The sequence below is a fragment of the Mustela lutreola genome, chromosome 3 (genome assembly GCF_030435805.1).
Source record: "Mustela lutreola isolate mMusLut2 chromosome 3, mMusLut2.pri, whole genome shotgun sequence".
Classification (NCBI taxonomy): Eukaryota; Metazoa; Chordata; class Mammalia; order Carnivora; family Mustelidae; genus Mustela; species Mustela lutreola.
Genome location: NC_081292.1, coordinates 152291058 through 152317572, shown reverse-complemented (window position 1 = coordinate 152317572; position 26515 = coordinate 152291058). Strand labels below are relative to the sequence as shown.

The following is a 26515-nucleotide window of genomic DNA, read 5'->3' as shown; positions in this document are numbered from 1 at the left end:
GATCCAGGAACTTATACTTTCACTAAATCGATATTTAATTTAGGAAATTCCTTAAAAGAGATTAGTAAATTCCCTTTAATTTCACTCTAGGTCTATTTTTGCATAATAAAATTCTGCTTCCCTTGTAATATTTGCAGGTACCTCTTTAAATAATCAGGTTCACTTTTTGTCTTTCATGCTTACTACTATATCCTTGGGTAACACAAATTAAAAAGAGAAACTTAGGGCAATTTCTTATCTCTTCCCCAAGTAATCTAAGACTAAGTCAAATGAGTAAAACATCAATTCCACTTATGCAGGCTAGATATTTATTGTACTAATAAATGTAAGCTTAGTGAAGATGTTAAAAGGGCTATCATGTTCAAAATTTGGTCCCGGAGCCAAACTCATGTTGTTTCACTGCTACTTAACTCATCATGTCCCACTAGTTCATTCTGCAGCAAATATTAATGGGGTGACTATTACATGCCATACAGTCCCACGAATATGGTCCTTCTCTTCAAGGACTTCAAAGTCTAAAGTACTATACTGTAGCCACTAAAAATGTTTGGCTATTAGACAGATAGCTCAAGTCGCATCTATAATTTTGAGTCAAGTCCGGGAAACTTGATAGGTAGCCCCAAGTTTAAAAGAGAAGCACAGAGTGAACATGGAAAAAAATGAGAGTTGGATTCATTGTGAGAACAGCATCCAAAGAAGAGCTGGGTGAGTGCTAAATATTCAGCCTGATTCTTGCCTTTTCACATCCTCTGACATAGGGATGGAAGAATTTATCCACATAAGCAATGAAAAGAGAATTTTCTCTTCTCTGTCACCAGAAGGAGAGAACTGGGCTGGTGTCAATGAGCCAGGAGCCAATTTCCTTTATAAAAGAAATGTTTGGGTTTTTGTTTGTTTGTTTGTTTTGGTTTCTTTTTGGCTTGCTTTGAAGAAGCAAAATCAATTAAATGCAATAATGAATGTGGTATTTAAAATATGCACAAGCTTTGAATAACATTGCACCCTCCCTCTACAACAAATATTGATTGAAGACCTTGAAATTATACTATACCATATAAATGGTCAAAAAATAAAATCAAATAGGACTTAAATAATAACATTTTATTGGAACTACACCATGTGGCACATTTCATTCTCACATTGATTTTGACAGCTGAGTTATTCTTGGAGAGAAAAGGTCTGTCACTGCATGTGTTTGAAATCGACAAAGTATTCCTTTACCTATAGTATGTAACTACGGAAAAACACGCCATTCCAGCTGGACAAATATTAATAGGTATTACCTCGAAATAGTAAGGAAACACTTTCTACATATCAGGCCAATGTGTTTTGCCAAAAATATTGCCACTTTGTGAGATGCAGTATATCTCTCTCAAAATGAGAGACAGAAAAGCAAAAAAGCCTTCCATATCATACTGAGAATATTTAAAGTTTAAGAGCATCATTAATCATGTTTTAGCATGATATAATACTTCCACAGAGGAGCAAAATGTTATGGTCTTGGGTCACATCCATGATCCTTATGTCCCATTATGTAATTGTTGAAGGCAGACAAAGGACATATGGGATAGAGTCTCTTCAATGTTAACCTCAAAAGTTAAAATATTATCCCAAACATTGTAATGCTTTTCAGAAATTCAGTATATGTTTACCAATTTGCAATTTCTCTAATCCCTTTTTTGCATTGATTTCTACTTTGTTCTGTATCATGCACCTGAGGGAAAGGAATTTCATAATTTTATGAATTCAGAATTTTACTACCCACTATGTGAAGTAATTCTTTGTTTCTAAGCACGGACCCCATCTAGAACATCAATGGGTGCTCTCTGAAAATGTGTTCGTCTTCAAATGTATTTGCCTTTGAAAATGTATTTGCTTTTTAAAAGTAGGTTGCGTTCAGATTTATCACGTCTTTCATGACACACTAAGGACTGAAAATCAGCAAATAGTTACATTCACTAACAGCACTAGATAGACAAAATGCCCAGCACATACAGGATGCCCATTAAATATTTATTGAATGAATGAATATTGTTGAAAAGCCCTTACTTAGACAAACAAAAATTGGGATGAGGTCCAGAAGCTTAAAACAGCCATAAAGATGTTAAATATTAGCTAGAACATATTTTGAGTTCTAACATCAATAACATTTAATAGAAATTTTAATTATTAAATCTAACAACTGTATAACAAGTATGGAAAAATCAAATACAACCGCAGAAATAAGCACAGGGCAATAACTTAATAAACACTGAGTGCAGTGAACAGAAAATGAATTAACCCTTTAAAATCCTGGAAAGCTTTTAGGGCAGATGTAAATGATTTTATGTAAATGATTTTATCCCTTAACGACTCTTCTAGCTAAATTTCGGTAATTCTTCTCACAACCCAAGGGAATCTGAAGTACACAATATTTTCCAAGTTTTTTTCTACAACTCAATCACAGAACAAATGAATAATAAAGTAATTTGTGTTTCTTAATTTGCCAGTTTCCTACTGATTCTTAGCTGGCCACATTGCAAAGCATTTTTTGTTTGTTTATAACTTGTTAATTTTAATTATGAAATAGTTCAAGTGCACAGACAAATATGGAAAGGTATATAACAGATATCCAAGGTTCTATCACCTCTTCTTAGAAAATGTTAACATTTTAGTTCGGTTGTAATCATTGGAATTGCACATTCAAACAGCAGAAAGAAGCAATATGAGATCTACCAGACTGACAGAATTTAGGCAATCTGATAACAAAAAGTATTGCTGAAGTGTGGGACTGGGAAAAGGCACTCTCATTTATTGTTGGTGTGATATCCAACTAAGAGAGCAATTTGGGAAACACCTAATAAAGTCCTCATTTGGTGACAAAAATATTTTTGGAAACTCTACTTCTATGCAAGAGCTATTCAGACAAATTGAAACTCTTTTAACTGCATGTGTAATTTTAGTTTTTCATTTTAAAAGGACTCTTGTTAACTGGGTGTTGGGCATTAAGGAGGGCACATGATATAATGAGCACTGGGTGTTCTATGCAGCTGATGAATCACTAAACTCTACCTCTGAAACTAATAATACATTATATGTTAATTCATCAAATTTAAATAAAATAAAATTTAAAAAATAAAGGACTCTTGTTACCTGCAGTTAATCTAGAGTCACAATCCTCTTATGGACAGTATTTTTTTTTTTTTAATTTAAAATGTTGTTTAAAAAAAAAAAAGGTAGGGTATGGGAACATATGTACCAAACTGAATACATGATTGAAACGCAGTCAACTTAGCGGAAAGGGATAGTATGAATAAAATAGGTGACCTAACTCTATGGAAGGTGGCATATGCATGTTCTTATCTATATCAAAAAGATAAATCCCGGATCCAAAATGAGAGAGCTTGGTGCTAAGACTTTTGTAAGTTGTACTTTTAAAGAAAGTGAATGGCAAAGTTCCAAAAGAACTTCAACTGTAGAAAAGAATTGCTTTAATTGCATAAATCCATTAGGGAGGGTATGAACAGCCCCCATGCTTTCCACTATATGGCGTCTTATTTCACACTTTTTAAGGTTTACACAACAGTTAGGCAGTACCTGAATCACTTCCCATGGTGCCTGAATCACTGCCCATGTTGCTGTTATGTCCAAGACTTTCATCTAAGCAGCTGACACTTCCTTCTGCCAAACTTGTGTCTGATTCTGCAAAGGAAAACATTTTAAAATATTTTTAAAATATTTCTGAGAATAAACGTATTTTAACTGCACACCTCTACAGCACACAGTACATGCAGTTCAATGCAAGTGGAAAAGGCACACCCAGACGATTGTGAATAAAAGGTAAGAATTTCTGGCAAGCAACGTTTAGAAACTCCACCAAGGATGAGCAGCCGCAGGGTAGGGAATCAAACACGCACACCTACTTTACCGCACGCCCGATGAGAGGAAATACAAACTTGTAAACAGTTATGACATTTGTTGTCCCCCCACATGGGAATTTTGTCCCAGAAAAGAAAATCAACGCTTGATAATGGCATTGAAACACAAAGTATTACATAGTAATCCCCTGAGTTATTTTAACACAAGATGGTAGGAAATTAGTAAAGTATAAAAAATTAATAAAATACATGGTTCTGTTAATGGGTTATGAAAATAACAGCTCAGTGATAAATGTAGCTTTAAAAATCTCCAAAAGAATTTGCTCAAAAAGAATCTCATTAGAGCCTGGCATGGCAGTTGTACTAGAAGATTATGTGAGGTTGGAAATCAATGTTTTGCTTTACTACAATTAAACGAGCTTCCATCAAAAAGTTACAGTGAAGATGAACGGCAAGAGGACTCCCTTAATTTGTAAATCCCGATGTTTGGTTTTCAGTACCCAGTATCAGTTGTTTTTAAAAATCCGCCCCCCTCCCAGGGAAGACTTCCCTCTTTACAGTTTATTGCTAAGGACTTATGCAATCTCATCCACAAGGATCAGAACTATTGCTAAACTAGTAAAAGTAAATGAAAGATGGCAACAAACATTGGCTCTAGAATCAGGACAAGTGAAATTGACTGTTGAGGTTGCTCTGAGCCTGGCTTGCCGTTAGTTAAAGTGGGGCTAGTACAATTTGCTTCCTAGAATTTGATCACCATTAAGTAATATTAGGTACAATCAGCTCTTAGCACTGTAGCTCAATTGCTGGTGATTGGAAAACGAAATAAAAATCAAGGAGTTGGCGTATTATTAGGGCATGAGTTCCATTAAATAGTGTTCTTCTTAAAATTAATAACGTCTCATAATATTTATACTTTCTACATAATTATCATTTCATGCTAAAGCTCCCAAAGGCACTAAATAAATTACATGAAGGTAGCCTTTAGATACTTAGACTAGTCTGAGTGTCACACATTAGAGCTAGAAATAGAAGTGGCTGAAAAATTCACCAAGTATATTATCAATAAAGTTTCTCTGGAAAGAAACAGGGTATAACTCCTCAAAAAGACAAGTGTCTTCATTTTCCTTAACCAGTTATTATTTTTAAGTTGGTGCATTGAGGTATAATTTATCTTTTTAACTGTCTTTATAATCACTCTTTTTAAAAAGTTTGTTCTTTTAGGTAGGTTTAGTTTGATGAATCTGACAAATGTATACAGTTTTGCAACCACCATCACAAGCAAGATTTTTCTATCACCTCAGAAGCCGCCCCCCCCCCAAAAAAAGAAGTCCCCTCGGGCCCTTTTGTTGTCATTTCTCTCCTGCTGCCCCCAGTAGTTCCTGATTTAGTTTCTGTCCCTAGAGTCTCGCCTTCTCCAGAATGTCTCATAAATGGATTCACACAGTATGTAACCTCTTTTTGACTACTTGAACTCAGTGTAAGACGTTCGGGATGATTCCACGTTGTTTATATCAGTATTTTTTTTTCCTTTTTATTGCTGACTAGTACTCCCTGAGCATCCGAGATGTCTGTGACATCTCCCTTCCAACTCGGATAAGCCTAGTCAGCATGAAATATAATGGAATTATAGCCGACCCCAATCAAATATATAAGGTATCTTTTCTTAAAAGTTAAGTGCTGATAAGAAATTCTCAATGGAGATACATACTGTTTAAGTATATTAGCACAACATAAATATACTAATGTGAAAATACTGTGCCTACCAGTTGTTGTAGATTAGCTCTCAAACTCAGATTTGAGGAATCCCTTATGATCACACGGGAAAACCTGTATATCTCACTGAGAGATTTTAAATATGGCACTTTGCAATTCCCAGAGGTATGCCTTGTTAGAAGCTTAGAGGCGAGTGTGGGATAGAACTGTCAAGCAGAAGAGAGTTTTGGGCAGATGTACTGATGAAAAGAGAATATGATTTGTAAGGAAAAGGCAAGGTGTAAAATGAGATGGGGAAAATGTCATTGCAAGGATAATTCTAGATCTAGAAGTATAGACTACGATTTCTGAAGCAAAAAAGTAAATTTTGACATGCTTTTCATTTGTTGTTTCAAATATAGTGTGAGAACTGAAAATAATACCAAAAATACTAAAAAATACTAACGAGTATTATCTATAATCTAACCCTGTATCTTTAGGTTTCCCACTAAATGTAATACAAACGGAAATTATACTTGATTTTCATCTCATTTTCTAATCACTGCAGTTAAACAACAATCTTAAAACTACTTTGTATATTTGTAAAGTCTAAGTTTTCCCCCAAGCTTTGCTTTAACATATGTAAGTTTGGGAGAGCTATTTAGTGCAAAGTGCATGATTAATTTTTAAGTATTAAAGAAAGTTGCCCCCAGAAATAGGGTGTTATTACGTGTATTTCATGAATTATTTTGACCTTACAAACAAATTTACAATGTGTCAGGAAGACACTTGAGCTCAGTGCCTTCACAGATATAAATTACGCTTTAAACCTCAACATCCTATGTGGTAGATATCCATCATCACCTTAGTTTTACAGACCATACACAGAGGCCCAGAGAAGTTAAATGATTTATTCTAATCACACAGCTAGAATGGGGCCGAGAGAGAAGTCCCTATTTTCTGAATCCAAGCCTGGTATTCCAGTGTTTTTTGATGATTTGTGCAAAGCTTTATAAATAAGCAAACAATCCTCTATCCAAATGTTAAGTGAAATGAAAGTTGGTTATTGCTGTTGTTGCTATTGTTTTAAAGCATATAGACATTTTCATTGTAATGTCTAATTTTCTGTCAATCTTGAAACAGTTTATCTTCCCAAGGGGGAAAAAAGGAGAGGGATTGTTTTATTTTGCTAACATTTCTAATTTCATCGATAGACTTTCATTTACTTTATATTTAAACATCCACACAAATTTTGAAATTTACTTTTCTGCACACAAATAAAAGAGGAACACTTCCATCCTTGTTAAACAAAACTAATTGGAATAATTCTGCTAGAGATAATTATGAAAATGAAAGTGAATATATAGAGGTCTATTTCTTTGTAATTTTGAGGATATATAAAATCTCCAGTTTCTCAACATAAAAATAATTTTGTTTCCTAGGCAGCGAATTCTTATGCACTTGATATATTTTTTTTATTTCATAGAAAGAGAAGTACTAAAGGAAATAACTTTAATAATAAAAGAAAATATACTGACTCTCTCATAACATTAAGAATATCTTCCCCAGAGATTTTCTTCCTGCATTCACTTAAAGAAATCATGTTTAAAAAATCACACACACACACACACACACACACACACACACACACATAAAGTCAGATTGATTGATTATGTGATACCAGAACTAAACCAGGCTATTGAGTTCATAAGCCAAGAATTCCTGCAACTGACTTTTATAGGATTATTTTGTTTTATTCTTTGTACTTTTCACAGTATGTCAATCTGGACTTATGTCCTGATGAACAAAGTCATGTCTCTGATTTTAAAATAGATCAGATAAAATAGGGTAGTCACTTGGAAGCAGGGTGTTGCCATGAAAAGAACATTATGTTAGGAAGTCAAGCAAATCAGTCTCCAGATCTGAACTCTGCAGCCACTGCTAACAAGTGACTTAACCTTTTTTTCTTAATTTTTTTTTTTAACATTGGTAGTAGTTTCTACTTTCTCATTTATCTTGAGAATGATTCCCTTAGATAAAGGAAATGAATCATGAAGAGAAACAAATCTTAAATTCTCATGAAGTTGCTACTTAAACAGGCTTTGAATATTGGAGTTATATTATATAATAAGTTTAGTTAACTTTTATATAGGTGTCATTTCCTCTAGGGAAAATATCAAAGCTGGATACAAAACAGATTAGAAAATGCTGGTAATTTCTAACTGTTAAAAAAAAAAAAAAAAAGCAGTTATTTATATCAAACTCTCTTGGAATGAAAGAAAATGATACTCATCCAATTAAAAGATAGGATTTTCTGTAATAATTTTGTAAACAGCACAAAAAAAGAACAGCTCTGTGTACAGTGATGGTGTCTTAGACCAGTCCATAAGCCACTGAAAAAAATGCCTCATTTTGCAATCACAACTTGAATATTTTACTAATAAAGCAGAAATATTAACTGGAATCTGAGAAACTTCACATTTAACATCTTCTAGACTTTAAATACTTTAAAATATTTTTAAACCATTTAGAAACCAAAAATATTGAAGTTAAAAAAATTCAAATGAAAAAAACCTCTTGGTTGAAGGCCTTTTTAGATCTATTGCAATGTAAAGTATGCCCTCTGCTGGAAAACGCTATTATAACAATTTGTTGGTAAGTACATTGTTTATTCAACTTAAGGGCTAAGCTTCATTAGGTAAGATACAAATTGGTTCTTACTTCTTTCTAACCCTGCCAGGTACTGTACCCCCTTATTTCAACCTTCATGCATTTTTCACTCTACAGAATATTTCTCCTTTTTCACCCTTTGCCTCGGACTGTCATACATTTTCTTTGCTGAAAAGTGGTTTTGCATTTGAGCAGGAAGCAGTGCAAAGGGCTGGGGCCTCTATGCACATTGAGAAAGAAGAAGGGCACCTGTAGATCTCATTCACCTGAGAGGTAGTGCTTACAAGGTCTGCAAATAGTCTAATTCCACCTGTCACCATCCTTTCATGTTTATTCTTGTTCTGACCTTGTGATGCATTTTAGCTTCACCTATTTAGCTATTTCCCTTTGCCTGGCTTCATAATCCCTGCAGCCCCGAATGCTGAAGATCCGAACACATGTGCACTCACGGGCACTCCCCCAGAGATTGCACGGGCTTCCTAAGTGTGCCTGCTTTCATACTACTAATAATACCCTTCCTCCCTTCCATCCTTTCTTTTTGAGGGTCCTTTTTCAATAGCTCTTATTGATAACATAAAAATGAACAACAGTTGGGTATTGTCCATATGGAAAAAGCAGGCTTTTTGTGATGTGTACATTTCGGACTAAGACACATCTTTATCACCCTCTTTCCTTTCCCCTCCTCCTCTAATGTCTCATTGAGATATACTAGCCAAGCTCTTCAAGACCACCAATAAAGTTATTCTGGACTGTGGGTTCCTTTGAATCTTTCTGTGCTTTTCTGTGGGCTCCTATAATTGGATCAGACACATTGCTAAGACCTCTTGTCTTTTTTTTTTTTTCTGAAATGCAAAGTATCCTAACACTCAAACACTCCTTTTCTTTTGAAATAACTTATCCTTAATCTTTTTTGAGAGGAAATAGATGACTTTTATTTTCAGCTCTATGTATATGGATTTGTGCGTGCGCGCGCGCACACACACACACACGCTCACATTTTGGTCTGTCAGATTCTGCTCTCCGTGCCAGGGAACATGTGTTCCCGCAGAATGGAGAGAAGCCACCTCCACCCACCTTGCATATTCTCTCCTGGATCCAAGCTTCTAGGAAATGAGTTCCCCAAAGAGAAAAAACTCTCCTAGAGCCACAGGCCCACATGGCTATCCATGGAGCTCCTTGCTCCTGTTTATAGAATTTATACCGCTGAAATGTTTCAGTCAGAATTAAATTTGAATTGTGTGTAAGTAATAGTGTTGGCTTAAATTGTATCATGTATACCCTTTAGCCTTTGGACTTGGATCTCCCTCTGTAAAGACGGTTATTGGAATACAAGGGGGCCAAAAGTCCCAGAGTGAATCAGCTGTGAGGGAAAAGCCCAGTGACCACTGGGAAGTGAGTCTTGGCAGTGACAAGGTTTAGGGACAGCAAGATAGAAGATGAATTGGAAACTTCTTTGGCTGATAAGCACCCCCTCTGGAAGAGCTATTCGAGTTAAGCAGGCTTAAGTAAGTCTGAGGAGAGTATGGGGAGACACACATTTAAAGGTGTTCTGGGAAATACACAACGGTCAGCTCCTTGAGGTAAAACAAAGCAAAACAAAACAAACCATGACTTCAAAGTGTCTGCTAATGTCCACGGTGTAAATATCCCTGCCAGGGCTGATTTCAAGCTACCAGCATGACGTCACAGAGTGGAGCTGGGAAGAGATGGGTGCCTCTGGCTCTGGCAAGCTAGTGGCAGCCGGCTCCAGCTGCCCAAGGCACGCAGTCCCCCCATGAAGGACTCTCCTAGAAACATCATCTGAAATGACCAGCACGCACTGCGCTAGTATTTCAGAATTGTTAAGAGTATTTTTTCCCCTTTAGGGAAATCATTTGTAAAAGCCACAGAGAAGCCCATTAACTCTCATTGATCTGGGAAGTCTCTCCTACTACCCTCCCCCATCATTGCTCCCCTCTGATCAAACTGTTCCCCTGCACTTTTGTATACAAATTTTGCTGTGTTTACTACAGTTGGATTTTGATGTGTTTTTTACCATTGGGTCCATCTTATATAGACTTTATTTTTCAGAGCAGTTTCAGGTTCACAGTAAAATTGAACAGAAGTACAGAGACTTTCCTTAAAAGCCCTGCTCCCACACATGCAGAGCCCCCCTCAATGACACTCCCCACCCTAAACGTATTTTGAATCTTCCTACACCTACACCCTTGCTTGTAGTGCCCATGTGGTCTGAAATGCTGCCTACCACCTCTGTGCACAGATCCAACACAGGACGGATGTATCCAATTCCTCCTTAGGGAAGCTGTCTTTATGTCTTCCTTCCCAAGTCTACCCTCCTTAATCCTTTAACACGTTCTGCTTCACTCTGGATAGATAACTGTTTTCCTCTGGGGGCCTGGAACTTGTTTTCTGGAACTGGGTTACAAACTCCTTGAGGGTGAGGACAACACGCTGGTACTTGGTTCTCTCAATAATAAGACCCAACCAACTCACTCTCTGGCTTCTAGTCCTCATTCACGTGCCAAAATAGAGAAGGTAAGTCCCAAGCATCAAATTAAAGTTAAAATTGTCGCCTTTGTTAAAGTGGTGCTTAAAAAAAAAAAAAAAAAAAGAAAGAAAGGAAAAAGAAAAACGCTTGACGTTTGTAGCCGTAAAAGGATGTCATGAAAATAAATCCAGCGCGTCTTAACTGCACACTGGGGAGATGCTTCCCATCAAAATACCTATGTCCTCCATCCTGAGAGATGAACAATAACCCTCACAGAACTAGTAAGCAATTGGGAGTCATATAACTAACCTAAATGGCTCCGGGGAAATTTCAAACAAAATACAAACCTATATTAACCGTTAGCCGACACTGACATCAGCAGGAACAGCAGCTTATCTCTCTCTGGCCATCTCTCTCTCTTTTTCTTTTTTCAGCTCAAATTAATATTTTCCTTTTGGATTGCCTCAGTAGTATTTCTAGTTCCCAATAATTGATGTAACTAAATTTAGCAAAATACGGAAAAAAAGGATAACTACCTGTAGTGAAACCAATCCTGTAATAATGTGGGTAATCCTGACACAGTCTTATATGCTGCTATATCAATTATCTTTCCCACTAAGGTCTCAAGTGCTATATGGTATTTTTTTTTCTAGAGATTCTAAAAATCTCTAAATTTCTAGAGGCTGGTGCTATAAAACATTATTCTGGTCCTCAAGTGCAAGGATAAATTTTGTGGCATTTTTACAGAAATTAGTATAGACCAAATCTAAGATTGGACTTTGGTCTATAAAAAGGCAAAACAAAACAACAACAAAAAAAGTGCTATAACAGATTGGGCCAGGGAGAAGGAGGCTGTTTTATAAAGGTCAATTTTTAAACCCCTCCTACAGAACATGATCTATGCAAAATATATCCACAATATATTCCAAAGCATAATGTCACCGGATAAACCTAAGGAGTGGAACATATGGGGGAATATGAAAAAGAAGGTATTAAAGTCTGAAAACAAGCAGGTTGGTAAGCTCATTAGCTGGGGTGGAATTTTAAAATCTTCACGTGAACGAATATATAAATCAAAATATACACATGCATTCACAGTCATGCGCACTGTATATTCACACATGGCACACTCTACAGTTACATTATAATCTTCCACCCTGGAACAGTGAATTCCATTCTCTTTATAATGTAAAAGCGCCCTCTGCTGTCCAATCTCGGGTACTTGCACCGTCTCGTTTCATAACCGGAAGATCTAACAGAACGATAAAAGAAGTCTGGGAGATTTTATGTGAAACTCCGCATCAAAGTAAGTTCACTGCAAATAAAAAATTTATCTTGTTTTGAATCTCATTTGCTTTGCTTTTATTTTATTACAGGGCATTAATTTCTAAAATGGTGTAATGTAAAATAACTACTTGTTTTTGAGAAAGCAAGAATAGCAGATTATTAAATATAAAATGATTGTACAATCAATTCTACTGTAAGCCTAGAGAATTAAAATGATCCAGATACCTTGTATTTGCTAAAATTAAGGTATTTTCAGCAGAAGAAAATGAATGGCTTTTGTGTCCCTCTGATGTTTTCTAGGGTGGTGTGGTCTAGAGAGAAACAGCACAGATTTCCAATATTTTCTTGTTATAAGAGATGACCAGTGACTTTAGGAAGCAGAACTATAAAATCCAGCATCAAAACTCTACTAACAGTCTAACAACTATTCAAATATCCTTTAGAAATTATTGTGTTAATTTAGAAGAAGGCAAGTTTTAAAAATTGGTGCATCTTCATTATTAACAACTTTTTAATGGGAAGTATTTGTAAGGAGGAAGGAAGAACATGCCAGTCCCCAGTGTGAAGGCATGACAAAAGCACTCTCCAGAGCCGCCTACTAGGGAATGCTGATATATCACCCTAAGGGTGAAGGAGAAATGGGATTAAAACTGGTTTCAGGGCAGGCTACTGTTACTAGTGGTAGTATATCTTACCCACCAGGTGTGTTAAGGAGTCAAAAGGGCAGAAAAACAATACATAAGGAGTCTTTGATTGAAACTATAAATAATTACCATTTGTATGCACCAAGACTATTATGCACTGAAAAAAATATTTTAGAAACTGGTTCAGAAATAAAAATTAGAGGAGTCAATTTAAAATTAGAAATAATTCGAGTCACATTTTTTTCTTTCTGCATATGAAAATTCATATTTATAGAATGTGTGCAGCTTAAGAAATAAGTTTCTTTCAATGCTACTTTGGTAGCATTGGCTATATTTAAGCTGTATGTGAAATCTTAACCCTATATATTAAAATTAAAAATAAAGATTATATACTATCAATACTGGTGAGATATACAAAACAAAAATTATGCAAATGCATGTTACAGACTATGGGATAGTTTCCCCTTTATTTTGGCTGCTAATACTATGAAAGGATGCCCGTAGAGGCAAAATCCTTCTACAGTAAATTTTGCAATAGAACCTTTAATCAAAAGGACACCAGAAACTTTGTTGGGCTAATGGTAATTTACAAGTTATTTATACCTGTAATTCTTAGTTCTGGAGAGCAATAAGAAAATAGACCAACACTTGCAATAATTTATAGCATCTATGAACTGTCTAAGACCTAAGGCAAAGGAACTACATTTTCCTAAGTAAGTTACCCTTTGCTATTGTGCTGAAAAGGACCAGAATGGATTGGACTATATGGCTCTCAAGTCCAGGGGAAGTCCAAACATCATGAGAATCCTATAGACCAGAAGGTCATTCAAGTCTGTGAATTGGGTGGGGTCCTCCTATCACTGGACAAGGTATTATATACTTCTGCACGTTCTCAGACTAGTATATGTTTTAGTAGCTGTTCTTGCACTTACTGTAGGACTGTTACTAGCACTTAATGTGACTATACTGTGAATACTGTTTGACTGACAGGCCCATCAGTTGAGAGCTCCAGGGGAGCAAGAAGTCACCTCTATTATGTTCCCCCACTGTATTGGCAGAACTGAACACTGAACAGTACATGTCTGGCATGTAGGAGTTAAATAAATATTTGTTAAATGAAAGAATCGAAAGGAACAGAGGGCAAATGAGAGGGAGAGAGGGAACACAGCAAGAAAACAAAACAAAACCCTTTCTGTTCTCTAAGGCTATTATTAAGATCCAGATTTTCTTTTCACAATATGCAACTCTAAGTTTTACACTAACTAGTAAGAAAACAGAACATTTTTAAAGTTTTGCCTTTAATTTTGTTCACTTTAAGACTCAGAATCCTCGGTAGATACATAAGCTACAGGCTGACAAGATGCGTTACTGGCAACCTTTGATGAAAAACCCTCATTCAAGATACAGGATCATTTGCCAGCCTCAGTCCTGTCTTCGATTCTTTCTAGTGTGGATTTAGAAAACAGCCAGTAACCCACAGGTATGTCAGGTATCCTATCAAGGAAGTTTATTAAAATGTGATAAATCCACATTCAGAGAGTGATTTTGGCATTCCCATAAGATCATGATTTCTGAAGGAGAGTGCAGCTGCTCAAGTGGAAAAAAAAATCCTCTGGAATTCAGGTTTTTGCTATTCTATATATTAAGCCTCACTAACGTGTGGTCCAGGCCAGCGATACAGTGTCACCAGGGAGTGTGTGAAAAAGGCAGAATCTCAGGCTCCACAGAGGACCTATGGAATCAGAGTGCATTTCAGTAAGACCCACTTCTCCCGATGATTCATTTACCCAGCAAAGCAGCAGAAGCATTGCATTAAAAAAAAAAAAAAAAAAAAAAAAAAAAAAAAGTAAATGAGGCACAAGCTTGAATAGCGGGCAACTGTAAAACATATTGGTACTATTTATGACAAAGGATTGCTATCCTATACATTTAGATAGATTTGTGATCACACAAATCAGCAAAAAGAATATAAACACCCTAATAGGAAAACAGGCAATTAGTAACAACAATAAAAAGAATAAACTTACAAAAAGGTTTTCCACTAGAAATCAAAAAATTCAAATTCAAGTAGCAAAATACCAAATTGGCAAGGTTTGAAAATAATGATATTTTGTAGAAATAACTGTTTTTGCAGAAGAGATTTCAGGGCAATAAGCAGTCTCTTATACTATAGGACACCTAAATTGGTACAAGTTCCTGGAGTGAAATTTGACATTAACTCTCAAATGTCTTAAGACGGTAAACATCATTTGATCCAGAAGTTCCAATTATGTAATAGGTTTTCAAGAATTACATTGAAACATAGATATGAAGGGAGTTATTCACAAGGTAGAAAATTTTTAGCATCTTAATCATTTAACAATTGACTTATTAATTATAAAGCATCTAATGGTCGTAACTATTATGAAGCCATTAAAAACCATGCTATAGAAGAATATCTAACAAACACAGGAGAAATGCTATTATGTATAAACATCCACTTATGTAAAAAGATCAGAAGGATAGATACCCAAATGTTAAAAGTAATATATCCACATTGTGGGAGGATGGGGGATTTTTTTCTTTGTATGTTTTCACGGTTTCCAAATTTCTTGCAACGCAGCTGCACTACTTTTCTGAGTAGAAAATAGGAAATTTTGGAAACATCTGGATGGCTCAGTCGGTGGAGCATGCAACTCTTGATCTCAGGGTTGTGAGTTCAAGCCCCACACTGGAGGCAGACTACTTAAAAAAGGCGGGGGGAGAAAATAGTAAACTTTGCAGTCGTGTGATGGAGTCCGCTTATATTGGCTCACCAAAGCCAATCGTTAAATTTTCAGGAATTTGTGAGCAGGTTGTTAAGCACAGCCATTTTAAAAATTAAACTATATAGGGGCGCCTGGGTGGCTCAGTGGGTTAAAGCCTCTGCCTTCAGCTCAGGTCATGATCCCAGGGTCCTGGGATCAAGCCCCGCATCGGGCTCTCTGCTCAGCAGAGAGCCTGCTTCCTCCTCCCTCTCTCTCTGCCTGCCTCTCTGCCTGCTTGTGATCTCGATCTGTCAAATAAAATAAATAAAATCTTTAAAAATTAAATTATATAGATTTACAGTTAAATAAATTATATGAAAGCAAAGGTAATGAATACTTAAACTCATCACTTCCTGATCGTGTTTCTGGATTTCCCTGTTCTCTATGGCATTGAAGCTGTTGATGCTCACTGTATCTGCTAGCGGAAATGCTAACAGAATGGTGAGCTGGTGCTTCTCTCTTTCCAACCCAGGGACGTGAGGTTGGAGGTTTGACATCAGCTTCAGGGCGAGCATTTGCATCATGAAGATTGGCAAATACTACAGCTCAGGACTCTTCTTAAACATTTACCACACAGCACAGATATTTAATTTTTTTTTCTTTTAAATGACTATTTCTTGTGAAAATAGAATGTAGCCTTTTGGTGAAAAGAGAGGAAGAGAGGGTTTTTCTATCATGAGCAAATTAGAGAGGGGAATGTAATTGAATTAGTTTGATCGTTCTGGAATATTTCATATTAAAAAAGGTGGTCATGGTGGTAAAGAGTTCTCTCACCAATTAGTTACTGTAAATCAAGCCAACCCCCATTTAGCACCTGTCATCTTCCTTTCTACAGCCTTGTGTTTCGTCTCTACAACCCAGATGAACCTCTCTGAGACATCCCAATCTATAACATAGAGAAGAGATAATGAATGGCCTTCTTAATTCTCAGAGGTTGGGATTAATCAAACTAATTCATATATTTGAAAGTACTTTGAAAACCATGAAATATAGGTATGATTATAATACTTATCACATCACAAAGATCATAGAAAGCTTCTCCTACAGTAAAATTAGAACCAAATGTGTTCCTATTCATAACATATTAATATTGCACTCGTTTTGAAACATTTTTAGCCACAAAGAATTCTTTTCATTTAAACATTTCTAGAAATAAGATTTTAATAAGAATGCTCACAAAACCCCAAGGCCCAAATTTTCTCTCTGTGTTTCACAGAACCCGACATCATCAATGCACCAACTGATTCTTCGGGAAGTGGTAATTAGCACAATATGGAAACGATGTGCAGGTTCCAAATACCTGAGACAACAGAAGAATCCACCAAAGACGAATCCGGTGAGTCATTGTCCTCGACCCAGCCCGCTCCCTCAGGACTTGGCGGACCTGTGGCTAAAAGAACTGCCTCTTGAATGTCAGGGCCACATTCTTGTGATAAATTCTCAGTCTCTGTGAATGAAGCATCAGAAGGTAAACAGGAGTCAGCGCAAGCTCATGTAGAGTCTGCTTCGTGGCAATTGCTATTCTGAAAATGAAACAGGAGTTCCTAATAGATGTTTACCTGAGTGTACTGAAATACTCGGAAATTCGCAAGAGAATGTAAATCGTTTAATGCAATATAAAAAGCTATTGTCATTTTGAAAACCGAGTGGAGGTTTCCAGTAGAAATTTGCCTGAATATACTTTTGTACTTTGACATTTTGAAATGCTAGGAACATATTTTTTGTTATGATACAGTATTTCTATTTTTAATATGGACACAGTGAGTAATTCTTTTGTAATGATTAAATTTTATCTAAAAAGACATCCTGAGAAGTACCACGGTAATCACTAAAACAATCTGGTGATTTCCTATCTGACCATTACTGGTAGGAAGTAAGACACTAATTTAGTGACACAAAGTTATATTTAAGGCAGAATTATGAAAATGCAAATTTGGCAGTGGTTTTTCTTTAGCTTGCGCTCTTGCCATTTTGTTCCCTTGCTGTGCGTTCTACATGAGATGTACATATGCTTTAATGTCAGCCTAAATTCATGTATTTTGAATATCTGGAGATTTTTTAGGGATTCAATAAAATATTCTGTATCCTTCCCTTCCCTTTCCCTCCATTTCTCCCATCAGCCTTCCTTCCTTCAACTAACATGTAATGTTTTCTTAAGGGGCTATGTGAGTTCCAAAGAAAAACAAGAGTTTCTGGCCTCCTGAAGCTATAATCTATCAGAGAAGACTGATTCCATAAATAAAGTCTCTTAAAGTATCATTGTGGATGAACCCATCTTAAAGGATAAAGGGAAAGTAGGTCCTGTGTGTGGAGAATTTCCTGAAGGAAATTGTTGTGACTTCGGACTCTGTTGTTCGGCAAGACGACCTGACAGCGTTTACAGGTACACATTAGGTATGTTTGGGGTTTGTAATCCAAATCGTCCATTTATTTTGTACTTATCATTTAAGTGCTATGGAAATGTTGAATCATTCAATCCTCCAAATAGCCCTAGGTAATAGGTAATATTTTCCCCATTTCACAGAGGAGTAAACTGAGGCACAGAGAAGGCAAATACCTGCTCCAAGCTACACAAGCAGGGAAGTAAAAGAGCCAGGATTCAATAAGCATCAGGATCTGCGGCCCAGGCTTCTGTATCTGTCAGTTCAGGCCACAATAAAATAGCAGAGATGGAGTAACTCAAGCAAGAGAATTTTGTTTTCCCATAGTGGTGGAGATCGGAAGTTCCAGATCAAGATGTCAGCAGGACTGGTGTCTGGTAAGAGCTCTCTCCTAGGGTGCAGAAGGCCACCTTCTCACTGTGTCCTCACACGGTGAAGAGAGAGACAGAGATCTCTTCCTCTTCTTATAAGCCACCGTTTTATCAGATTAGGGCTTACCCTTCTGACCTCATTTCACCTTAATTACCTCGCTGGAGGCCCTATCCCTCAGACATAGTCACATTAGGGATTAGGGCTTCAACATATGAATTCAGGGGAAACACAATTTAGTCCATTGTAACTCCTAAGCATGAGAATAATCACAGTGAACTTTATTCTGGTCACGAAGACTTCCCAGACCAGAAGAAGTGTTTAGATTCCCATAAAAAGAAGCACAGTTCAGGAACAAAATTTAAACCCCAATCCCTCTGATTGGATTTTCTGAGGAAATGAAAAAATAAGTCCTACTTTTTGGAATGAGAAGGTCAGGAGCAACCTGCCTGCAGGTAGGGGTGGTGAGAAGGACACGAAAGCCACCTCAGCCAGGGACTGGAGCTTCCTTCCAATCCTCCGAGGAAGCTCAGAGACCCCCTTTCCACTCTGCTCCCTGCCGTCACAGAAGCCCTCATATCTGGGTCAATGCCCACCTTCACTCCCTTTGGTAGGAGGAGGGAGAAGTCCCAACCATGAGAGGTCTCTGCTAAGGGACTAGAGAGGGGGGTGGATAATTGGTTTCCCCTTTGTTTCTTTCCATAAGGCCTTTCCCCCTTTTATAGCCAGATAGGGTATATGCGTGGGCTGGGAAAATGTGGAGAAACTAGTTCCTAAGCCATTCAGAAGCATACACATTAAGACCTAATAATAACACAAATTTATGGCATACATAAAGAGAGTGAAGAGGAAAGCATGAGAGAACTAGACATATGTGATGAGGAGCGTTATAATGTAGGTATTACCTGGGATTTACTATGTTTCCTCTACCTACATTGCTCTTGTTCAAAGTATTATAATTCTTAAAATTACATTAAACTTCTAGAGTCGCCTTCATGGTTCAGTCGGCTAAGTGTCTGACTCTCAAGTTTGGTGCAGGTCTTGATCTCAGGGTACTGATTTGGAACCTTGCAATAAACTCCATTCTGGGCATGGAGCTACTAAAACAAACAAACAAACAAACAAACAAAACTTCTAAAAAGCATCTTGTGAAGAGGAACTGAAAAATATTTTAGAAAGAGGGGCACCTGGGAGCGTCTGGATGGCTCAGTAGGTTGAGGCTCTGCCTTTGGTTCAGGTCATGATCTCAGAGTCCTGGAATCGAGCCCCACATTGGGCTCTCTGCTCAGCAAAGAGCCTGCTTCCTCCTCTCTCTCTGCCTGCCTCTCTGCCTACTTGTGATCTCTGCCTGTCAAATAAATAAATAAAATCTTAAAAAAAAAATAAGAAAGAAAGAAAGAAAGAAAGAAAGAAAGAAAGAAAGAAAGAAAGAAAGAAAGAAAAAAAGAGGGGCGCCTGGGTGGCTCAGTGGGTTGAGTTCCTCTCGGTTTCCACTCAGGTTCTGGGATCTGTGTTCACCCTGGAGTCCGCTTGTCCCTCCCCTGACTTGCTCTTTTCTTTCTCTCTCAAATAAATGAATAAAAATCTTTAAAATATGTATATTATAGAAAGAAATTTGGACAGACATGTTGTCCATGTCAGGAGACTCTAGAAGACACTTTGGAGCAGATCTTCTAGACTCCATCCTAAACAAGTATGCCACTTTACATAACTGTAAAATGGGTAGGTGTCATCAAATTTGAGGGACATATATAACAAGGTCTTGTGACCTGAAAGGCTACCTTTCTAATGTCCCTTGTTACACTGAGACCAAAATTTCCCAGGAAACAACAACAAAAAAAACTAGACTGCAACCATTTTTTCTTTGAAATGTAAGCTCTTAAATGTCTGTCATGGAAGGATATGGTTCCATGAGGTCCTGAAAGGGAATGAACTCATTAAGAGTGTGTGTGTGTCTGTCTGTCTCTGTGTATATGCATATATAGATAGATATAGATATAGATATAGATATATACACAGATATGTGTGTGTGTATGTGTATTTCTAACTACTGGGCAAAATTAACCTATTTCATAGATAATAGAGAATAAAAAATAATAAAAATAATAAAATAATTATTAAATTATTGTAATAATTTAGTAAATTTTTACTTAGCACAAGCAACTCAGAAATGTGTTTACTGGTTGTCTTATTCCATTAGAAAGGCCCTATGTGGGGGCGCCTGGGTGGCTCAGTGGGTTAAGCCTCTGCCTTCGGCTCAGGTCATGATCCTGGGGTCCTGGTATCGAGGCCCGCGTCGGGCTCTCTGCTCAGCGGGGAGCCTGCTTCTCCCTCTCCCTCTGCCTGCCTCTCTGCCTACTTGTGATCTCTGTCTGTCAAATAAATAAATAAAATCTTTAAAAAAAAAAAAAAGAAAGAAAGAAAGGCCCTATGTGGCCATAGGGATTTTGTGTGTCTCCTTTAAGCCTGTATCTGCAGTATTTGCAACCGTATGTGTGGCACTCATCACATGTTGCCCATCGAATGCATGACAGATGACTGGATGAAGAGGAGAAGTGGAGTAAGCTTAAAGTGACTGTAAAGTATTTAAATCATTTTATTACCAATTAAATTTCAATGTGTCTTACATATGAGATTTTTGAAAACATAAGATACATACCTTGAAAAGAAAAATAAAATGGCAGTTTGTATTAGATTTAGAAATATATGTGAAAGGGTGCTAGAATGTTACTTTTATTATTATAATTGAAGGACCAAAAAAAAAAAACCTCCCAGGAAGTAATATCGAGAGATGTTGGTAATCACAGACCTTTTATCAAATGTTTAATAAATTCCTTAAAAATTGATATAAACGACCAGAAGATTAGCAGCACAGTTATGATAACCGCTAAAATATTTTCTTCCAACTTATTGGTTATCTAATCAATATATAAATTATTTTGATAAAAATTTTAGGTAATCATCTTGTTTTCAATATATGAGAAGTAGTGGAAATAATGTTAGATTAGGGGTCAGCTGCCAATATTACAAGTATATAAAGCTGGCAATAGCCTAGTTTGCTGAGTTTTATGTATGACCTTTGGTAAGTTAATCTTTCCCCATGCAGCAGTTTCCTCCTTTGTAAAGAAGAGGAAAAAAAATAGATCATTTCCCAAATCGCTTCCAATTTTGAAACTTTGATTCTAAATATCTTAGTGTTTGGCATTGTGTCTACAGGCTTCATTAAACTCTCAATCACTGAGGAAAAGGTACAAACTCTTTTATAGTAGAATTAGATATACCTGCATTACTTTCAAAATCAGGAGTGCCCGTTAGCTCTTGGACAAGGGCATGGTTTTCCGTTTCACTTAGAGCAGCCAGAAATTCAGAAAACCAATTTTCTTTCTGCACGATCCTTTTCAGTAGCTCTCTCACCCCTGATTCATTTCCATTGTTTTCTGCAGCAGAAATCTGTTTTAAGAGAAAAGCAGAATTTAAAAGATCATATATCTTCTGTACAATTTTAAACAGGAACTAGCCTTTTAAAAAAAAAAAAGAGCAATTAAGTATAAGTATTGGTAAAGGTTTATATCCAAACACTAAAGAAGAGAACAATGTCACTTATAACAATTCTGAATTGTAGCAGAGAGCAAATCTCTGGGCCAAGCCCCCTTTTAAATATGCACCATTTTTTAAAGACACCAAGACATTCAAAACTGACACTTAAGAAGTCAATGTTCTGCCTTGGCCATTCTGAATAACAGGGGCAAGAGACTTTCATTTCTAGTTCTGTTATGTCTATATGCCTCAATTGCTTTCCATATATCTGGACTTGCTATTTCTTTCAACCCACTGACTCTATAAAGAAGAAGCCAAATATTTCTTACATCACTCCTCTTTCTTGACTATCAGTACTATGAAGTAATTACTATCACAAGATTTATATTCTTGTTTACTTAGTATATTTGCAGTATGTATTAATGACTATAATATTTTCTTAAATTTGTGGGGTTTTTTTTAAAGATTTTATTTATTTATTTGACAGAGATCACAAGTAGGCAGAGAGGCAGGCAGAAAAAGGTGTAGGGAAGGAGGCTCCCCGCCGAGCAGAGAGCCCTACTCAGGGCTCCATCCCAGGACCCTGGCATCATGACCTGAGCAGAAGGCAGAGGTTTTAACCCACGGAGCCATCCAGGCGCCCTGTTAAATTTGTGTTTATTTAAGATTATGAGGCAAATTTATTCCTACATATATTCCTTACTTAAAGTATGGGGCAGAATTATTTCTATACTATTCATTACAACTTTTAGTCTTCCTTTGATTTCTCTTTTAGATTAAACTAGCAAATCATTTTAAATGTGGATCATTTGTGTAATCATTATCACAGGGCATTTCCCAGTACTTAATTCAGCACCAAGCATTTGGAGAAAAAAAACTAATACAAACTACATTTAGACCAGAAAGAAATTAGACAGGGTATCATCAACCTGCTGTGTCTTGAAGAAAGCCTTCTTCCTTCTGGGCCTCAGCTTCTGCATGTACAGAATGGGGCAAATGAAAAGAAATTTCGGATCTCGCCCCCAACCCCCACCTGCACATTAGGCACACCTGGGGAGCTTTAAAAACACTGATGTCTGGGATCTACCCCCAAAGATTCTGACTTATTTTGTCTGTGTTAGGAAGCCAGAATTTTTAAGGATCTCACAGTTCTAATCAGCAGCTTAGATGAGAAATGCAGACTTACTTGCTCTCAAAGGTCCTTCTGAACATTTGTCCACCTCCTACATGTATAATCTGGGTTGACTTGCTAGATCAATTGTTTCCTATTAAATTTGTGTATTTTCTAATCCTATAAATATATCCTATAACTTTTTAGTTTCAGGTATTTGTTTGCATTTTTGGAACAGTGCTTGACACAAATTTAGTGTTATATTATTATGGATGACTGAAGAAAGCATCAACCTTTATAAACACTTCACCAATGGACACTACTTAGTACAGAAGATGTAGCATGATTTCTACCCAGTGGGTACATTTGTCTTACTAGATAATACTTAATGATGTTATTATAAAGGCTTCACATCTATTAACCCAGAAACCCTGAAGAAGGGACCAGTATTAACTCACTTTTCAGACCAGAAATCCAACACACAGAGAATTCCAGTTACCTCCCTGAAGCTACAAAGCTAGTAAATAGGTAGAATTTCATCCCAGGCAACTGATTTCAGAGGCCAAATACTGCCTTCCTGAGCTATAATTATAGCTACTAATTGTCTCCAATTGTAAGCATTTTCTGACAAGAAGTGGGTAAGATGACTACTGGACTTAATAAAATTTAGGTGATTTCAGTCCATCTCCCTCACAGCATTTTCTAAGCAGATTCTTGCTGATTTCTCACCTTTTGTCTAACTTCATTAATCTCCTAATGGAAACTTTTTGTCTTCTCTGGTGTTTGTAACATCTTTATTATTATCTGCTAACTTAAAACATAGTTGCTAAAGATGTTTTAGTAAGACTGGTTTGAGCACCTTCTTTTAACTCAACCACTCCTATTTTTAATTACCTCACTCTTTAATCACCTTTAAATCCATCTGACAGCAGTAATCAGAAAGCATTTCTCTAAAAAGAGTGGGGCACTGTAATGAATGCTCTCATTAAAAACCCAATTATAGTATAGGCACTAAATCTCCTTCCACTATTAATTAGTTAAGTTGATTTTAACTGTAGAATTACATTTGTCAAGCTTGCTTTGTCCTTATTGATTTCAGGCAGTTGAGGATCATTATGTCATTATTTCCTATGAATATTTTTATTATATGAACAGTGGAACTACATGTAACACCTGTACAATTTTAGCAGCTTCATCAAGATTCTGAATTTTTAAAGAAGTCTTATGAGTTTGGGTGCTAGAAAGTAGCATCAGCTCCCTTTGAAACAGCCATATATATATATGTAAATACGTATATATTTTTTTTTACTTAATCGGTTCTAAAACATACTAGAGACATTAGATCCCAACATTAAACTTGATTATGGAAATTCTTGAGAGGTGAGTACTTAGACTTGAGACTTCAACAGAACATGTAATGATTCTTATGCTCCTCCCTCACTGAGCATTTTCTCTAAATATGCAGTTTAAAATATCTATGAAACATTTTAAACTAATTTATAGGATACAAAATAATTATGAATTTGTTGGTAATACAATTACATGCTTTCACATTCTAAATTATTTGATCTATGTTTTTTCTTTCCAACAGAAATAAATGATATTTCCACTAGGTACTGGCTTGCTGACGAAATTGTTTGATAAAAATGTTTTCTCTCCTTCATAAAAATCTTAGGTAACGATTTAAATATAATGGCATTTTTTTTTTTTTTAACATAGCAGAGCTCAGCTCTCATACCAGTAAATCAGGAAGCAAAACTTATGTTAAAAACAAAGAATTTTTAAAAGCTGGTTCTTCAGGTGCCTGGGTCGCTCAATCTTTAAGCGTCTGCCTTTGGCTTAGGGCATGATCCCAGGCTCCTGGGATCAAACCCTGCATCAGGCTCACTGCTTGGCAGGAAGCCTGCTTCTCCCTCTCCCACTCTCTCCGCTTGTATTCCCTCTCTTACTGTCTCTCTGTCAAATAAATAAATAAATAAAATCTTAATAAAATCTTTAAATAAAAATAAAATAAAATAAAATTTAGTTCCCCATAGAAAGAGGGGAAAAAAATAAAACAAGGCAAAATCTGAGAGGGAGACAAACCATAAGAGAAGACTGTAAATCATAAGAAATAAACTGAGGGTTGCAGGAGGGGAGGGGCATTGCGGGATGGGATAATTGGATGATGGACATTAGGGAAGGCATGTGATGTAATGAGCACTGGGTGTCTTATAAGACTGATGAATCACTGACCTCTACATTTGAAACCAATAATACATTGTATGTTAGTTAATTGAATTTAAATTTAAAAAGAGATTTAAAAAAAAAACTAGTTCCCCATAAAAAGTTAATGTGCTGGAGGGAAGGGGGGTGGGAGGGATGGGGTGGCTGGGTGATGGACATTGGGGTGGGTATGTGCTATGGTGAGTGCTGTGAATTATGTAAGACTGATGATTCACAGACCTGTACCCTTGAAACAAATAATACATTATATGTTAATAAAAAAAAAGAATTCTAGCTAATAAATGTAAAAGGAATAACATTAAAGAATACATATCATCACATTGACATCACTAACTTCTTACTAGTACTTTTTCTTCCTAATAAAATTCTTACACATACTAATTTGCCTGACAATATAATGAGCCGGGAGAGACTGAGTCATGTTTTCGCTTCATATAAGGACCACTGGACTTGGTTTCTAGCTGGACTGAACAAAGTATCTCTGGTTCTCCCATGTAAATTGAAGGCATATGGGGTCTTCCTGGACTATGGGTGTTTAATGCTTTGAACTGGCTGGGACTGAAACATGAACCTCTCTTCATCTGCTCAGACTGATATTAAGACACTGGAAATGTCTATATGTTCACCTCTTTTCCAGAGTTCATGGATCTCAATGGATCTCAATGCCAAGAGGTCACGAAGCAGCCTAAAATAAAACAGGTCAGTACAAGGGCAGCCCCTTTCTATTAAGGATCATTATATTATAACGATCTGTAAAGTGATTCTTGTATTTATTATTGACTCTCCGGTATTTACAATAGTGCCTTGCATACACTAGACATTAACTATTTATTAGAAGGATGAATACCGATTAACACTACAACATAAGCTCCATGACAGCACAGACAGTATCAGCATTATTATCTAGTCTTTTCACCACTGGCATGATATCTGCCACAAGATGTCACTCCATAAACCAAATGAATGAATAGTCAATCCATTAAATAAGTTTCTTTGGATACTTGCTGGATACCAAACTAAATCTAGGATAATTTCCAGAGGCTCTGGTGTATGAAGGGCAGGGGTTGCAGGGTTGGACATGAGAACCATAAACTAAAATGACAGACCGAGTAGAAAATGTCTGCTAAAAAACAGAAAATAATTATAATAAAATATATTTTAGAAGTCCTGACTTCTTAGTCAAATATTACTTAAGGATATCCAAAAGCAAATTTGGAGATCTTAAGTCCATCATCCATCCATTTCCAAATGCCTGGCAAGGCAATCCATGACATCATGTGTTCTTATCCCTTATCTCAGACAACTTGTGGGAAATAAATTCAATCAATCAGTTAATACTTATCAAGTACCAGTTCTATAGCTAGTCCTGGCTAGGTTTCTAAAGATGAGAGACATAGTTTTTCCTTGGAATCCCAGTTTAATGCAGGGGCTTTAAGCAGATCTCAGTTTCAATGTGGTTGATTC

The 26515-nt window shown here is 36.5% G+C and overlaps 1 protein-coding gene and 1 long non-coding RNA gene across 2 annotated transcripts in view; one reads left to right on the top strand and one right to left on the bottom strand.

Moving 5' to 3' along the window:
* IFIH1 (interferon induced with helicase C domain 1) overlaps positions 1-26515 on the bottom strand; it is a 56242-nt gene that overhangs the window by 26202 nt on the left and 3525 nt on the right. Inside the window, exons 2-4 of the mRNA XM_059167166.1 lie at positions 21459-21627; positions 16728-16874; positions 3577-3681 (exon numbers count right to left, since the gene is read on the bottom strand). Coding sequence (XP_059023149.1) covers positions 3577-3681; positions 16728-16874; positions 21459-21627 — 421 coding nt within the window. The remainder of the gene's footprint in view (positions 1-3576; positions 3682-16727; positions 16875-21458; positions 21628-26515) is intronic.
* On the top strand, positions 17591-25758 carry LOC131827165 (uncharacterized). The gene is made up of 3 exons (XR_009351923.1): positions 17591-17821; positions 17952-18185; positions 25689-25758. It is a non-coding gene; the product is annotated as an uncharacterized LOC131827165 (long non-coding RNA).